The sequence below is a fragment of the Coregonus clupeaformis genome, chromosome 21 (genome assembly GCF_020615455.1).
Source record: "Coregonus clupeaformis isolate EN_2021a chromosome 21, ASM2061545v1, whole genome shotgun sequence".
NCBI classification, from domain to species: Eukaryota; Metazoa; Chordata; class Actinopteri; order Salmoniformes; family Salmonidae; genus Coregonus; species Coregonus clupeaformis.
The window spans coordinates 28,282,711-28,300,781 of record NC_059212.1 but is presented as its reverse complement, the minus strand read 5'-3'; the positions used below and the strand labels follow the sequence as shown (position 1 = coordinate 28,300,781).

Below are 18,071 nucleotides of genomic sequence, written 5' to 3'. Positions count from 1 at the left end.
ATTGGCTTCCACAAATTGCTAGTCTCCCATCTGAAAGCATTAGAACAACCTTGGGTTTGCTCATGCACAACTATTTAGCAAACTGGCAACACAAATACTATCCATCACCTCCATGGGTAATCACGCCACTGGGGGAAGGATGTGATTAATCCATTTCAAGGCTCACAGATCAACAGAAAACATTCAGGAAGCTGGTGAACATGCACTAGAAGAAATTGTTTGTTAAAGGCTACAGTGTAATGGTGGATTACATTAACACAATATCTAACAAAATATGTTGTCAACTTGTCAAATACACTGTTATAGGAATATACTGTTATACATATACTTATAAAGTTATGATATTCAGTACAGCCAGAATTCTACTATGTTACATCACTTGGATACACCCTAACTTAAAAATGATCTATCATCATTAATATACACTTCAGATATGTTATCTGATAGCAACATCACACATACTACATCAAAGTGAAACTGGGTTAAGCAAAAAGGGTGTGCATAGTGCACACTTTCCACTGCCTACGCTGATTTTCCACAGCCTATTTCCCCCTGACCTGACCTGACCTGAACTGAACTGACCTCGCTCCAACACCTAGACACCCTGCCTTTTAGCTGTAGGGACAAAATTGGTAATAAAGGCTACTGAAAATCTGCAATACCCTCAACCCTATCATCTTGGGTATGACATTCAATACATGGGAGTGACCACAAGGGGACAGTGTGTATAACAATTGACTGCAGACCCTTCCTTGCCATTCTATACATTCCAAATGGCACCCTATTCCCTATATTACACTATTGTACTACTTTTGACCAGGGCCCTAGGGCCTTTTGGGATTCAGACCTTATCTCTATGTGAAGGCTGCTGGGCTCCTTGCTACTGACGCCAGGTAATTGAGAATCATGAGATGTGCCTATAATGTCACAGAGCACTTGGTCATCCTGGTCTAAAATCAGGACTGCTCATCCTCAGACAACTGTCATAGTGAAAATGTCAAGTCGCTGAAGAAACGTAGCCTCTCCACCGCCGACGACCATCCAGACTGCCCTTTCCTTTGTGTTCCAGATCAGACCTGGCCCGTGTCCCAAATGACACTCTATTCTGTTTATAGTGCACTACATTTGACCAGGGCCCTATAGGGCAGGGAATAGAGTGCCATTTGAGACGTACCCCTGTTGGAGATGAGATATGTTCTAGAACATCAAAATCCAGGTATCCTCCTCCAGTGAACACAGATATGCCTCTATCTCAGGATCCAGGAAGCTATGTTCTGAGTAAAAAATTATTAATTTTGCACACGGAGAGAGAGAGAGAGAGAGAGAGAGAGAGAGAGAGAGAGAGCAGAAAGCAGGGCTGTCAGTGTCTCTGATTAATGTGTCTTTGATCAAAGAACTGCCTTGCGGCTACTTTAGTTCAGTACAAAGCTACTTTGAAATAACACCAGAATTACAGTAGCTTGTTTCTCCTCATTACTGTTTTACATAATAACCAAATTAGGTGCCATTTTACAGTAACACTTTCAACTTTCCCCTTTTGCTCTTATACCTGTGTAGTAACCACGTTACTCTATCAACACTGTATTAACATGTTAACAGTGGTTTTTGTATATGGGCACAAACAGAGAGTTGTGGGCAGGCAAAGAAACAGTAGAAAACAGCAGGAGAGGGGCTGTTGATGCTGTTACCCATCACCTATTAGCCCACTCACTGTGTCTAATTTCTCTGCCTGGTAAGTGACAGTATCCTGTGGTAATTTGACAACACTGTCATTAACACTGGCTGGCACTGGCACACCACAGAGAGAAAGACCAGTGCTGAGCTGGTGGTGCTCACTCGCTGTAGCTTTTCCACAGCGTGTTCAAAGTATCAGCCTAACCTCAGCTCACCTCAGCTGGCACTTATAGTAGCAGCTTCAAACAGGTAATCAAAGAGAGAAAGCGTCAGACTGGCTGCCAAAGTAGCACTTTCAGTCTGTTTCAGGTGTCGCCCATCTTCCCCATTATCCCCTGTGTATTTATACCTGTGTTCTCTGTTTGTCTGTTGCCAGTTCGTCTTGTCTCGTCAAGCGTACCAGCGTTTTTTCCCGTACTCCTGTTTTGCTCTTGCCCCTGTTTGCCAGTTTTTCCCGGTTTTGACCATTCTGCCTGTCCTGACCCTGAGCCTGCCTGCTGTTTCTGTACCTTTCGGAATCTGATCTGGATTACTGACCTCTGCCTGCCCTTGACCTGCCCCCTGTTTTTGTAAATAAACTTTTGCTATTTCGAACTGTCTGCATCTGGGTTTTATCCTGAGTCGTGATAATCAGGCCTAATATATACAATTTTGTTCACATAAAATAAAGCCTTGTGGCTCAATTAATCTCAAAACACCAATACATTATAGATTGGTTACTGGTGAAAAAAACACCTTAAATATGGACAATGTGTTGCTGTGGTGTGTAGAACCACTTGTGTGCTATTGGTTACTCATTGGTTGTAAGTGTGACTGAGTGAGTTATGAGGGGTGTGAACAGCAACACCTATAATACAACATACCTCCCTCATGTCACTGGCATGCCTACTATGTCATCAGTTAGATCAAATGAATCAAATATCCATGATGAAAAAACATGAATAGTTTATAATAGTAATGGTTTATAACAGTCCCTCAAAAATATGTGTAATCAGGTCAAGAGAGGTAGAACCATCAAATCATAGTCTGAGGGTCTATGTCCACTCTAGTGATTCTATGTATATGGGAAGAACAACATTCATGAAAGTGTGTTCACCTCAAGGTTGGGATGCTCCCATATGCTCTAGACTGGAGCAACTGAACTGGACAGATGGTGTTCCTGGACATAATGTCTATCTATAAAGCCCATCAGACAGTTTGCACATTCCTCATTTAAAACGAGTGAATCCCTGTCTTATGAGAGTGTTCCTGTGACACATGACCTGTTAAATCTGGTCATACTCAGGCAGCAACTAGTGCAGACAAAACACAGACAGAGAGCTGAGCTGAGCTGAGCCAAAAATAGTTTTTCTATTAATATGATTTTCCCCCATAGCACAAGGTATTATTATATTCCTATCTGAATGAGATTAGAGACTAGGCCACATTTCAAATGAGGAAAAGGCCACCACACAGACAGGAAATGAGTATGGCTGAGTCTCAAATGGCACCCTATTACATATTTTGACCAGGGCTGAAAGGGCTCTGGACAGAAGTAGTACTCTATAATGGGAATAAGGTGTAATTTGGGACGCACACTAAACAAATTCATTCTGAGGGAGTAGAGGCCCAAAGAGAGCACACAGGAAGAGAGGTAGACACTATCTCACCAGCTGTGTCCGTCTGTGTTGTTCCATTATCTATTATTTCCTGTGGCTGACCTGTGGCTGACCTGTGACTGACCTGTGTATTCTGAAATGACCACCTGTTGCCACCTGTGCATTCTAAACCATAGAAATAGAATCTATTTATAGTCCTGTGTTCTGAACCAACCATTCAAAGAGGAGAAGTGAGGAGAAATTGATCGTCATCACTTTCTCTGATATTGTGCCATGAATGTCCACTTTCCTTTTAGATTAAATATAGTTGAACGTTTACAGATGACTTTGATTTGTGATCTCTATTTTAGAGCTGTATGGTTTCATTTCTGAACAAAATGAAAATAGCTTACCGTTGACACAGATCTCGTATGGAGTGCACAACTCGTTCTCAAACAGGCAACCTGTTGGAAAGAGGAGAATATAATGAGGACATTAACCAATCAGCATACAGTACATGCTCAGGTAAAAGGTACCATCATATGACTTCATAATGTCATGATATCGTAAGACCCATCAACAGTTGCCTACAAATTGTACTGTATATCTCAGCTTTTTATAGATAGTTAAGTCTATAAAAAGAGCTGAGATATACAATATAATACCCCACTGGTGAGTCATCTACCTGCATGGGTGGGCGACTGGATGTCATGGTTTACAGCGTCATGCAGCAGTGCGTTTCACAGCTACAGCAGATAAACAGCACAGCCATGGGACCGTTATCCTAAATTAACATTTAAGCCAGTCGGAAAACACAAATGTCCCAAATGGCACCCTATTCCCTACATAGTGCACAAGTAATGCACTAAATAGAGAATCTGGTGCCATTTTGGACACATCCACAATGTTCCAGGGTGATCCATCAACACAGAGGAGCAGGCTTCTCGGTGCTGCTGTTTCTGTATTTACATTTTAGGGGGGTATATTGAAGCAACATCTCAAGACATCAGTCAGGAAGTTAAAGCTTGGTCGCAAATGGGTCTTCCAAATGGACAATGACCCCAAGCATACTTCCAAAGTTGTGGCAAAATGGCTTAAGGACAACAAAGTCAAGGTATTGGAGTGGCCATCACAAAGCCCTGACCTCAATCCTATAGAAAATGTATGGGCAGAACTGAAAAAGCGTGTGCGAGCAAGGAGGCCTACAAACCTGACTCAGTTACACCAGCTCTGTCAGGAGGAATGTGCCAAAATACACCCAATTTATTGTGGGAAGCTTGTGGAAGGCTACCCGAAACGTTTGACCCAAGTTAAACAATATAAAGGCAATGCTACCAAATACAAATTGAGTGTATGTAAACTTCTGACCCACTGGGAATGTGATGAAAGAAAGAAAAGCCTAAATAATTCATTCTCTCTACTATTTTTTTCACATTCTGAAAATAAATTCTTAAATTGTTGTGCAGAAGGCGTCAGGGCGCCCAAGAAAGTCCAGCAAGCGTTAGGACCGTCTCCTAAAGTTGATTCAGCTGCGGGATTGGGGCACCACCAGTGCAGAGCTTGCTCAGGAATGGCAGCAGGCAGGTGTGAGTGCATCTGCACGCACAGTGAGGCAAAGACTTTTGGAGGATGGCCTGCTGTCAAGAAGGGCAGCAAAGAAGCCACTTCTCTCCTGGAAAAACATCAGGGACAGACTGATATTCTGCAAAAGGTACAGGGATTGGACTGCTGAGGACTGGGGTAAAGTCATTTTCTCTGATGAATCCCCTTTCCGATTGTTTGGGGCATCCAGAAAACAGCTTGTCCAGAGAAGACAAGGTGAGCGCTACAATCAGTCCTGTGTCATGCCAACAGTAAAGCATCCTGAGACCATTCATGTGTGGGGTTGCTTCTCAGCCAAGGGAGTGGGCTCACTCACATGTTTGCCTAAGAACACAGCCATGAATAAAGAATGGTACCAACACATCCTCCGAGAGCAACTTCTCCCAACCATCCAAGAACAGTTTGGTGACAACCAGTGCCTTTTCCAGCATGATGGAGCACCTTGCCATAAGGCAAAAGTGATAACTAAGTGGCTCGGGGAACAAAACATCGACATTTTGGGTCCATGGCCAGGAAACTCCCCAGACCTTAATCCCATTGAGAACTTGTGGTTGATCCTCAAGAGGCGGGTGGACAAACAAAAACCCACAAATTTGGACAAACTCCAAGCATTGATTATGCAAGAATGGGCTGCCATCAGTCAGGATGTGGCCCAGAAGTTAATTGACAGCATGCCAGGGCGGATTGCAGAGGTCTTGAAAAAGAAGGGTCAACACTGCAAATATTGACTCTTTGCATAAACTTAATGTATTTGTCAATAAAAGCCTTTGCCACTTATGGAATGCTTGTAATTATACTTCAGTATACCATAGTAACATCTGACAAAAATATCTCATAACACTGAAGCAGCGAACTCCGTGAAGACCACAACTGTACAACATGCAAAAAAGTAGGGAGCTTGGGTCTAGAAACGATTAAACTAGCAAAAGAGTGGGTGGAACGTACAGCAAGTCAACATCCTCAGACTCAGACGTAAAAAAACAAACAACAAAGAGCCCTCAGAAAAAAAGTTTTTTGAACATGCCCGAACCAAGGTGCATTTGGTGGCAGCAAGCCTTGTAGACAAGGCTAAAGAGGACACCCAGATTATAGTTAACACAAAAAATATAAATAAATAGACTCTACAGCCAGAGTCTTTAAAAGGAGGCTAAATATCACAGCCACATGGCTTTGAGCAAGAAATGGACTCTCAGGAGTTAAATGGACTTGACATGGGGAGAGTCATTGTGGGAGGTTTTGAAAACTAAGGTAGGATTTTTTGATTTTTTTTACTAACTTGTTCTGTACTGTGAAGGTAATCTGAATATATATTTCATATGATCACATAGGCAGGAGGCCTATATATATATATATATGTTGTGTACATTGATGTCTAGAAAATTAGGCTATAAGGAATGTGGACTTGTGTAAGCCCCGCAGCTATACTTAAGTATGTGGGCATACTGTAGTGACGTCTAAAATGCTTTGAATTAAAAATTTATAAATTAATAAAATTAATCAGCAACTTGGAGAGTGCTGTCCATTTCACCACCATAGATAGTAGGCTACTTGGCTGTTTACTCTGTCTGCTGTGCTGCTACGTTGTGTTTGACATTTTTTTTCTCAATGTGTTCCGGTACCTCAGAGCCCCCCGGATAACCCCCCACCTCTCGCGGCTCACTATGTGTTCCGGGACCTCCCGATTTACAAATGAAGCACTGGTGCCATGACAGAGAAGAGCTTGGACTGGGCTGAGTGGGAGCTGCTCTTCTGAAGGTAGGGAGGGGCAGTTCTTCTTGCTGCTCCGTAGGAAAGTACCATGGTCTTGTAGTGGATGTGAGCTTCGACTGGAAGCCAGTGGAGTGTGCGTAGTAGCAGGATGACATGGGAGAACTTGGGAAGGTTGAACACAGGCGGGCTGCAGCGTTCTGGATAAGTTGCAGGGGTTTGATGGCACAAGCGGGGAGCCCAGCCATCAGCGAGTTGCAATAGCCCAGACGGGAGAGGACAAGTGCCTGAATTAGGACCTGCGCCGCTTCCTGTGTGAGGTAGGGTCGTACTCTACAGATGTTGTAGCACATCAACCTGCAGGAGCGAGTCACTGCTTTGATGTTTGCAGAGAACGACAGGGTGTTGTCCAGGGTCACGCCAAGGTTCTTTGCACTCTGGGAGGGGGACTCCATGGGGTTGTCAATCATGATGGAGAGGTCTTGGAGCGGGCAGGCCTTTCCTGGAAGGAAGACCAGCTCCGTCTTGTCGAGATTGAGTTTGATGTGGTGGGCCGACATCCAAGCAAAAATATCTGCCATGCACGCTGGGTGTCAGAAGGGGGGAAGGAGAAAAGTAGTTGAGCGTCATCCACATAGCAATGATAGGAGAGACCATGTGAGGATATGACGGAGCCGAGTGACTTGGTGTATAGAGAGAAGAGGAGAGGGCCTAGAACCGAGCCCTAGGGGACACCAGTAGTGAGAATACGTGGTGCAGACACAGATCCTCTCCATGTCACCTGGTAGGAACGGCCTGCCAGGTAGGATGCAATCCAAGAGTGTGCAGAATCTGAGACGCCCTGACAGAGGGGAGAGGAGGATCTGATGGTTTACGGTGTTGAAGGGAGTGGATAGATCTAGGAGGATGAGAACAGAGGAGAGAGAGTCAGCTTTGGCAGGGCAGTGAGCCTCCATGACACAGAGAAGAGCAGTCTTGAAGTCTGACTAGTTAGGGTCAAGAAGATCGTTCTGAGAGAGATTGCGAGAGAGTTTGTCAGAGACGGCACACTCAAGTGTTCTGGACAGAATAGAAAGAAGAGAGGTCTGTCGTTTTTGACGTCAGAGGGTCGCAGGCAGTGGTCATAGATGAGTTGATGAGGGAAGTGAGGAATGGGCGAAAGGTCTCCAAAAGGGAGGAGGGGATGGGGTCGAGCGGGCAGGTTGTCGGGCAGCCAGAATTTCATCTGGAGAGAGAGGGGAGAAAGAGGTCAAGGCGTAGGATAGTTCTGTGTAAGCACAGCACTCCGGCGGCGGTGTATTTTACATTTCTGCTTACCAGACATCTGGCAATACACATTGCCTTCAGGCAGTGAAGGAGGAGAGGGGGAGAGGAGAGGAGAGGAGAACAGGGGAGAGGGGAAAGGAGAGAGGAGGGGAGAGGGGAGGAGTGGGGAAAAAGGAGAGAGGAGGGAAGCGGGCAAAAGGAGAGAGGAGGGGAGAAGGTGATAGGAGAAAGCAGCTGCCAGTGCTGCAGCCAGGAGAGGGGTAGGCATAACGGGCACAATGTTCTCTCTTGAAGAACCAACTTGACAGCCTCCTTACCTTCCATACGATACCATTTATAATCCAATTTGAACTGCAGTATTACATCGCTCTCAGGCTGGGCCCAGTAACTGTATGACATGGGAATGGGAATGGGATGTGGGCGGCTGCATGGATCCACTTTCCTCTATGTTGCAGTTCCCTCGAGTTTATATAAATAGTTTCTTTGTTATCTCTAGGTTTTTATGACTCCTTTTCTCCCAAGTGCTCCCTGAACACATATTTTCACATATTCTTGTTTGTTTAGTGTGGTGGGGAACTGCTGGCATTCTAAGTCTGTGTCTCAAATGGCACCCTATTCTCTATGTAGCACACTACTTTTGAACAGAGCCCTATGGGATTAGGGTGCCATTTGGGATCCAGCGTAGGATACTATTCTATAATGTGTCACATTGCTGTCATACCGCAGCAGCACCCCACCACCACTGGTAGCACACTCCATAGGACACATAAGACAGACAACACATAGGACACACCAGGCAGGGAGGTATGACCAATTAGCACTCTGACATTATGGAGAGTGAAGACACAACGTGTGATGTGCATCATACATACAGTCTGTAGTTGGTCTTTCTACAGCCTTGGTGCTGCTGTGAATACATTACACATGCTAGCAACACTCACTAACAAGAAGAGATACACATACTCTTTCTTAGTCAGTATGGTTACACGCACACCAGACAGACAGACAGACAGACAGACAGACTCACACTCCTTTTTATTTTGGGCCTGCTACTGACGAAGGAGTCTTCTCTACTCCGCTCTTTTGTGTGTCTATTAGTGGGCTGGTGAAGAAGAAGAAGAAGAAGAAGAAGAAGAAGAAGACAGCACCTAAACTAACATGAAGAGGAGAGCTGACATACTGATCAACCTTATGAGCACAGAGGTAACCTTTGGGGAAACTAAGGGAGACCTGGAGTTGAATGTGAGGCTAAGTTATAACCTCTTTATGTCATGCATATGAAGTCTTTCTGAATGTTTTTTGAACGCTACATATCACCACTAAGTAAAGTGTAAGCAATTTGTGTTTTATATACAGTGCCTTCGGAAAGTATTCAGACCCCTTGACTTTTTCCACATTATGTTACGTTACAGTCTTATTCTAAAATGTATTAAATTGTTTTTTATCCCTCATCAATCTACACACAATAGCCCATAATGACAAAGCAAAAACAGGTTTTTAGAATCTTTTGCTAATTTATAAAGACATAAAAACTGAAATATCACATTTACATAAGTATTCAGACTCTTTACTCAGTACTTTGTTGAAGCACCTTTGGCAGCGATTACAGCATCAAGTCTTCTTGGGTATGATGCTACAAGCTTGGCACACCTGTATTTGGGGAGTTTCTCCCATTCTTCTCTGCTGATCCTCTCAAGCTCTGTCAGGTTGGATGGGGAGCGTTGCTCCACAGCTATTTTCAGGTCTCTCCAGAGATGTTTGATCGGGTTCAAGTACGGGCTCTGGTTGGGCCCATCAAGGACATTCAGAGACTTGTCCCGAAGCCACTCCTGCGTTGTCTTGGCTGTGTGCTTAGGGTCATTGTCCTGTTGGAAGGTGAACCTTCGCCACGGTCTGAGGTCCTGAGCGCTCTGGAGCAGGTTTTCATCAAGGATCTCTCTGTACTTTGCTCCGTTCATCTTTGCCTCGATCCTGACTAGTCTCCCAGTCCCTGCCGCTGAAAATCATCCCCACAGCATGATGTTGCCACCAACATGCTTCACCGTAGGGATGGTGCCAGGTTTCCTCCAAACGTGAAGCTTGGCATTCATGCCAAAGAGATCAATCTTGGTTACATCAGACCAAAGAATCTTGTTTCTCATGGTCTGAGAGTCTTTAGGTACCTTTTGGCAAACTCCAAGCGGGCTGTCATGTGCCTCTTACTGAGGAGTGACTTCCGTCTGGCCACTCTACCATAAAGGCCTGATTGGTGGAGTGCTGCAGAGATGGTTGTCCTTCTGGAAGGTTCTCCTATCTCCACAGAGGAACTCTAGAGCTCTGTCAGAGTGACCATCGGGTTCTTGGTCACCCCCCTGACCTCATGGCTTGGTTTTTGCTCTGACATGCACTGTCAACTGTTGGACCTTTTATAGACAGGTGTGTGCCTTTCCAAATCATGTCCAATCAATTGAATTTACCACAGGTAGACTCCAATCAAGTTGTAGAAACATCTCAAGGGTGGTCAATGAAAACAGGATGCAGCTGAGTTCAATTTCGAGTCTCATAGCAAAGGGTCTGAATACTTATGCAAATAAGGTATTTTTTTTATATATTTTTTTTATAAATTAGCAATAAAAATTAAAAACCTGTTTTCGCTTTGACATTACGGTGTATTGTGTGTAGATTGATGACAAAATAAATATTAAATCAATTTTAGAATAAGGCTGTAATGTGGAAAAAGTGAAGGGGTCTGAATACTTTCTGAAGGCATATGTAGGCTACACTCACTGACTATCAACCTTGATAAGACTCAGGAAGGCAAGCGAGAGGGAGAGAGAGAGTCAGGGGGTAAAAGCAGGGGAACTGTGGGAAGCCTTAACCATGGTGATAATTTGGTTGCGGTTATGATTGAATGCAGATCAAACAATGACACCAGCAACACCTTATTTTAAAGTGAATTAATAATAGTAGCCCTGAGGTGTGCCCTTGTTTGCAAACCATGTTCCTGTTACATTTTCTCTTGTATTCAACATGGCGCTATTTTGGCTCTCAAGACATACAGTAAGATGTTACTGTACAATATTTCAGAGACAGTCATACTCTACTGTATAGCATGTTACTATAGTTCATCCTATTTTAGTGTCATTTTGAAATCTACAGCTGAATGGGTTTTAATCTCTCTGGTCACAGATGGGTGATCATACAATTTAAAGATGCACTATGCAGAAATCGCTCCGCCATTTCCTGGTTGCAAAAATTCTAATAGTTTGCCTAATTTCAGTTTATGTGACAAAACAAGCAAGTATAGTGTAGGGAATCATTGTACCATCTAAACCACCATTTCCATAACCAAAAATATTGTATTTTCAGCTGTTTGAAGCTGGTGTACAAAACCAAAAGTAAAAGATGCAAAAACAAAACTTAAGCACAGGAAGCATAGAAAGAGCGCACATAGAACAGATTTACCACTTCCTAGACTTGAATTTGGTAGGGTCGCCCAAAAAGTTACATATTCCAGCTTTAACATGGCAAATAACTTATTGCCAAATAACAATGCCAAATAACAACACATATGAACAGAGAAACTAATGTGAAATTGGTATTTTGAACCAGTCCGATCTGTCATTTGTGTCCTCCTGAGCCTTGCTCTGTGGGTTTCATGGACATTATGCATGCAGAGTCTGAAATAGGTTGTGGGTGGCACATGAGACAAATAAGAACTGGACATGGGGATGGATTTTTCAATCAACTCCACCCTGTGTGCAAAGAGCACTGTCGTCAATCTGTTATATCTCTAACTAACGAGAGTCCAAGTCCACTTTCCAAATGGCACCCTATTCCCTTTAAAGTGCACTACTTTTGACCAAAGCCCTATGGGCCCTGGTCAAAAGTAGTGCACTATATCATAGGGAATAGGGTGCCATTTGGGACACAATCCATATCTGATGTTCCTGAAGGACAGAGCCCAGGGATGTATTCATTATGGCACCGGCACAAGCAAAATGTTTTGCAACGGAAAACTAAAATGAGAGTTCAGAGGTTACTTTATAAAAAGTCATACCTGTTGGAAACATTCCAATGATGGCTGCAGCCATGCTTTTTGAACGACAGTCGCCTACATTCAACTTGGTTACACAACACATTGCTCTCAGTAACAGTTAGTTAGACAGTCTTTAGTTCTTAACTTTATGGAAATTGAGTCAGTCACCCCAAATAACTTTTAGACTTCAACAAGCCACAAAAAGCCAGCAGTCAGTCATCTCCCAGTAGGTTTACAGTTTGGTTGAGGGTCTGACTAGAAACACTTAGAAAACACGAAAACAAAATCAAACATTGCAATCATTAGCCTGCCTGGGACTCTGATAAGGTAATCTCACGCATGCCTGTGTGCCGGGTTCCATAGCAACAGGTATTAACATCTTTAATTCATGCTGATTGTTCAGTTGCATTGGGGCATGACTGACGACTATTGAGGCTGACATCACCTGGCTGCAGTGCGCACACGGAAACTACATGGACAGGAGGATATAACCTAAGATGAGCCCATCACAACATGTCAACAGCCTCTCCTCATGAAATACTAAAGCTGCAGATCAATCTGAGCAATATGAAAATGCCCTTACCTATTGCAATAGACCTGCTACCTAATCCTACAGTAGCGTTACATAGCAAGAGCAGTGAACATTGAATACAGGCTTTGGCTGAGACTTCAGAGGATTGAGAGAAGCTTTGTGTATCAAATAAAATAAAATAAAATTGTATTGGTCACATACACGTGTTTAGCAGATGTTATGGCGGGGTGTAGCAAAATGCTTGTGTTTCTAGCTCCAAAAGTGCAGTACATCTAACAAGTAATATCTAACAATTTCACAACATATACCCAATACACGCAAATCTAAGTAAAGCAATGGATTTAAGAATATATAAATAAATATATGGACGAGCAATGTCAGAGCAGCATAGACTAATATACAGTAGAATAGTATAGAATACAGTATATACATATGAGATGAGTAATGCAAGATATGTAAACATTATTAAAGTGGCCAGTGATTTCTAATATATGTACAGTGGGGAAAAAAAGTATTTAGTCAGCCACCAATTGTGCAAGTTCTCCCACTTAAAAAGATGAGAGAGGCCTGTAATTTTCATCATAGGTACACGTCAACTATGACAGACAAAATGAGGAGAAAAAATCCAGATTTTCACATTGTAGGATTTTTTATGAATTTATTTGCAAATTATGGTGGAAAATAAGTATTTGGTCACCTACAAACAAGCAATATTTCTGGCTCTCACAGACCTGTAACTTCTTCTTTAAGAGGCTCCTCTGTCCTCCACTTGTTACCTGTATGAATGGCACCTGTTTGAACTTGTTATCAGTATAAAAGACACCTGTCCACAACCTCAAACAGTCACACTCCAAACTCCACTATGGCCAAGACCAAAGAGCTGTCAAAGGACACCAGAAACAAAAAATTGTAGACCTGCACCAGGCTGGGAAGACTGAATCTGCAATAGGTAAGCAGCTTGGTTTGAAGAAATCAACTGTGGGAGCAATTATGAAGAAATGGAAGACATACAAGACCACTGATAATCTCCCTCGATCTGGGGCTCCACGCAAGATCTCACCCCGTGTGGTCAAAATGATCACAAGAACGGTGAGCAAAAATCCCAGAACCACACGGGGGGACCTAGTGAATGACCTGCAGAGAGCTGGGACCAAAGTAACAAAGCCTACCATCAGTAACACACTACGCCGCCAAGGACTCAAATCCTGCAGTGCAGACGTGTCCCCCTGCTTAAGCCAGTACATGTCCAGGCCCGTCTGAAGTTTGCTAGAGTGCATTTGGATGATCCAGAAGAGGATTGGGAGAATGTTATATGGTCAGATGAAACCAAAATAGAACTTTTTTGGTAAAAACTAAACTCCTCGTGTTTGGAGGACAAAGAATGCTGAGTTGCATCCAAAGAACACCATACCTACTGTGAAGCATGGGGGGTGGAAACATCATGCTTTGGGGCTGTTTTTCTGCAAAGGGACCAGGACGACTGATCCGTGTAAAGGAAAGAATGAATGGGGCCATGTATCGTGAGATTTTGAGTGAAAACCTCCTTCCATCAGCAAGGGCATTGAAGATGAAACGTGGCTGGGTCTTTCAGCATGACAATGATCCCAAACACACCGCCCGGGCAACGAAGGAGTGGCTTCGTAAGAAGCATTTCAAGGTCCTGGAGTGGTCTAGCCAGTCTCCAGATCTCAACCCCATAGAAAATCTTTGGAGGGAGTTGAAAGTCCGTGTTGCCCAGCGACAGCCCCAAAACGTCACTGCTCTAGAGGAGATCTGCATGGAGGAATGGGCCAAAATACCAGCAACAGTGTGTGAAAACCTTGTGAAGACTTACAGAAAACGTTTGACCTGTGTCATTGCCAACAAAGGGTATATAACAAAGTATTGAGAAACTTTTGTTATTGACCAAATACTTATTTTCCACCATAATTTGCAAATAATTCATTAAAAATCCTACAATGTGATTTTCTGGATTTTTCTTTCTCATTTTGTCTCTCATAGTTGACGTGTACCCATGATAAAAATTACAGGCCTCTCTCATCTTTTTAAGTGGGGGAACTTGCACAATTGGTGGCTGACTAAATACTTTTTTCCCCCACTGTATATAGGCAGTAGCCTCTAATGTGCTAGTGAAGGCTATTTAACAGTCTCATGGCCTTGAGATAGAAGCTGTTTTTCAGTCTCTCGATCCCAGCTTTGATGCACCTGTACTGACCTCGCCTTCTGGATGATAGCAGGGTGAACAGGCAGAGGCTCGGGTGGTTGTTGTCCTTGATGATCTTTTTGGCATTCCTGTGACATCGGGTGCTGTAGGTGTCCTGGAGGGCTGGTAGTTTGCCCCCGGTGATGCATTGGGCAGACCGCACCACCCTCTGGAGAGCCCTGCGGTTGCCGGCGGTGCAGTTGCCGTACCAGCCAGTGATACAGCCCGACAGGATGCTCTCAATTGTACATCTGTAAAAGGTTGTGAGGGTTTTAGGTGCCAAGCCAAATTTCTTCAGCCTACTGAGGTTGAAGAGGTGCTGTTGTGCCTTCTTCACCACACTGTCTGTGTGGGTGGACCATTTCAGTTTGCCAGTGATGTGTACGCCGAGGAACATGAAGCTTTCCACCTTCTCCACTGCGTTCCCATCGATGTGGATAGGGGGGTGCACCCTCTGCTGTTTCCTGAAGTCCACGATCATCTCCTTTGTTTTGTTGATGTTGAGTGAGAGGTTATTTTCCTGGCACCACAATCCCAGAGCCCTCACCTCCTCCCTGTAGGCTGTCTCGTCATTGTTAGTAATCAAGCCTACTACTGTTGTGTCGTCTGCAAACTTGATGATTGAGTTGGAGGCGTGCTTGGCCACGCAGTCATGAGTGAACAGGGAGTACAGGAGGGGGCTGAGCACGCACCCATGTGGGGCCCCAGTGTTGAGGATCAGCGAAGTGGAGGTGTTGTTACCTACCCTTACCACCTGGGGGTGGCCCGTCAGGAAGTCCAGGACCCAGTTACACAGGGTGGGGTTCAGACCCAGGGCCTCGAGCTTAATGGTGAGCTTGGAGGGTACTATGGTGTTAAATGCTGAGCTATAGTCAATGAACAGCATTCTTACATAGCTATTCCTCTTATACAGATGGGATAGCGCAGTGTGCAGTTTGATGGCGATTGCATCGTCTGTGGATCTATTGGGGCGGTAAGCAAATTGAAGTGAGTCTAGGGTGGCAGGTATCGTGTCCATGCTCCAGTCTCGTGGATCAATGCTGGAGCTTTGAGTCAGGCAGTCAGTCTCAGGAGATGAGAGGAATATGGTGTTACAGGGGGCAGTCAGTCAGGCAGCACAAACACAGAGAGATTACTATCAATTTAAGGAGCTTTGTGTGAGCACACCTCCTGATTGAAACTGTTATTTCCCAGGGTAGTTCTGGCAAGGTCCACAAACAATGAAGCAAATATTGGGACTGCAATTCCAAACCACTATCTGTGCTCCCCTCTAAATTGACAATTTGAAAGTTACACACTGTCAACTTGATTGTTTTTCACATCCCAGTTTAATCCTGTAATTATCAGACAGTTCAATCTCTATAGGCTGTTTGTTCCCAGTCACTATGGATACAGTGGGGATGATAATGCTGTCTCTTCTTTCTCCCTTTCTGGGGAATTGATCCAAGTATGCTTTCAACTTGAGCAACCAACCCAGGAAGAAACTCATTACTTAAAAAAGCAACACAACAACATAAGTGCAATATGGCTCTTTATATCACCACTAGGCCTCATCATCTGATTGTAAGTCAGCAGCCGCACATAAGTGACACTACAGTCAATTAAGAAATGATTTTGATCAACTGACTCAGGAAGTGAAAGTGACTCAGATAGTCGAGTCCAGGCATCCAAAAATAAACACAAGAGCTTGTAAATCAATGTGTCGTTGTTCTTTCCTCTTTGGTCCCATAGCTAGCTGCCTCCAAGTTTAGTTGTCTGTCTGGCCTCACAGGAAGTGAACACAACACAGTGAGATAACATTGTGTGTAGCAGCACACGTTGGACTGGAGTCCACCTCCTCCAAGGTGACTGTGTTCTTACAGCAGGGTCGTGTTCATTAGGCATGAAAACAGGGCCGAAACGGAGAGATACTATCTGAAGCCTACACTGAAGTTCATGTGAACTAAAAGTTGACAGTCAGTGAATGAAGCTCCACCAGCAGTTAGTGACAGCAGTCACTCAACCACATGATACTAAGTCTGACACAGGGAATGTGGGCTCTAAAAATTAGGGGTTCAACAAGGGTTCTTCTAAGATCCTCAGTTCTTTGAAGAACCTTAGGGTTCTTGGCACTGAAAATTGCCCCCAAAAGGTTCTTCCAAGAACCCCATGGGAGGTGGGGTTAATCAAGGAACCTCATTAGTTGGTGGGGGTTCTTGCAGGAACCTAACTGCCCAACTGAAACATTTGGATTTGAATTTGAAAGGACAGTAGGTGCAGGCACTTAACTGAAAAATGTAAAGATCTCCACAATTTAAGGTAAGGTTTGTCCCTTGTATGATCTAAATTGATATTGTTTAATGATGATACCATCTATCTTTTCATATTTGAGCAAATCTTTCTAAAACAGAAAATGGATACAATTCAATGGACATCAATCAACAAAGAGGTAAAAATATGTATGCTATAAGAATATGTTGAAGGCTAGTTGTATTGAGTGCAGATGACTGAACTGCTCACTTTTGTGTCTGTGTCTGCAGGTTTACAGACGAGGAGGCATACAAAGGTAAAAAATAAATAATACAAATGTCAATTGGTATTGGTATGTTATGCAGATCACATGTACCATCCTCCCCCCTTACCTCTTCAATGAAAATCCTATAGGCCTCTCCATTATGGACAAGGTATGTGTATGAAAACCATTATCAAAAGAGTTTTTTTCATTCACATTTACCACAGAAACCAAGGTATGAATACTGTTGTGTGCATGTTTTGTTAAACATCTGAATAATTACTACTTTTTGGATTCACAGACTTCACCCGCCCTACACCTCTGATGAATATAACAGGAAACCTGTTCGATCACCATGCACTGCAAAATCATTATGGCTATGGATACGGAGAACATCAACACATTAACATCAACATGCCAGAGGATATACCCATTGGACTTGGGCTCTGCTGGGAGTTAACCTCATATTTGGATGTTTATATTCTGCATAATTAACACTGAGAACTAAAATATTGTGTTATTGTTGTTATTGTTAAGCGTATTACTACTACTAATAATAATAATAATAGGGGAGGGGGGAGTACTTCAAAAATGAACCCCCAAAAGGTTATTCAAAAGGTTATTTGAGGATCCATTAAAAGGTGTTCTTTGAAGAACTTATAGGGGTTCCCCCACAGTTTCAACTTGAAGAACCCCTAAAGGATCCTCCAGGAACCTTTACTTTTTAGAGTGTAGTAGGGCTCACTTGCAGCAAAAAAACAGAGTGTAACCGACTCTACTGTTGTAAAATAATACTAGCTAGTAGCTACAGTGAATCAAAGCTAATGCCCTATCCATATCCTCATATGGGGCAGGAAAGATCTAGAAAGGGTAATACTGTACCTCACCTTACCAACAATCTACAAATCTACCATTTACACAAGGCTGTACGCTGTGCCAAGACACAGCAGAGGGAAAAATAAACCTTAAACCTTGATAGCATCACTTCTGAATGTGGTGGT

The 18,071-nt window shown here is 43.5% G+C and overlaps 1 protein-coding gene across 1 annotated transcript in view; it reads right to left on the bottom strand.

Annotated features, from left to right (window-relative positions):
• Positions 1-18,071, bottom strand: part of LOC121535178 (receptor-type tyrosine-protein phosphatase N2-like) — a 154,528-nt gene that overhangs the window by 133,928 nt on the left and 2,529 nt on the right. The window contains exon 2 of the mRNA XM_041841970.1: positions 3,665-3,715. Coding sequence (XP_041697904.1) covers positions 3,665-3,715 — 51 coding nt within the window. The remainder of the gene's footprint in view (positions 1-3,664; positions 3,716-18,071) is intronic.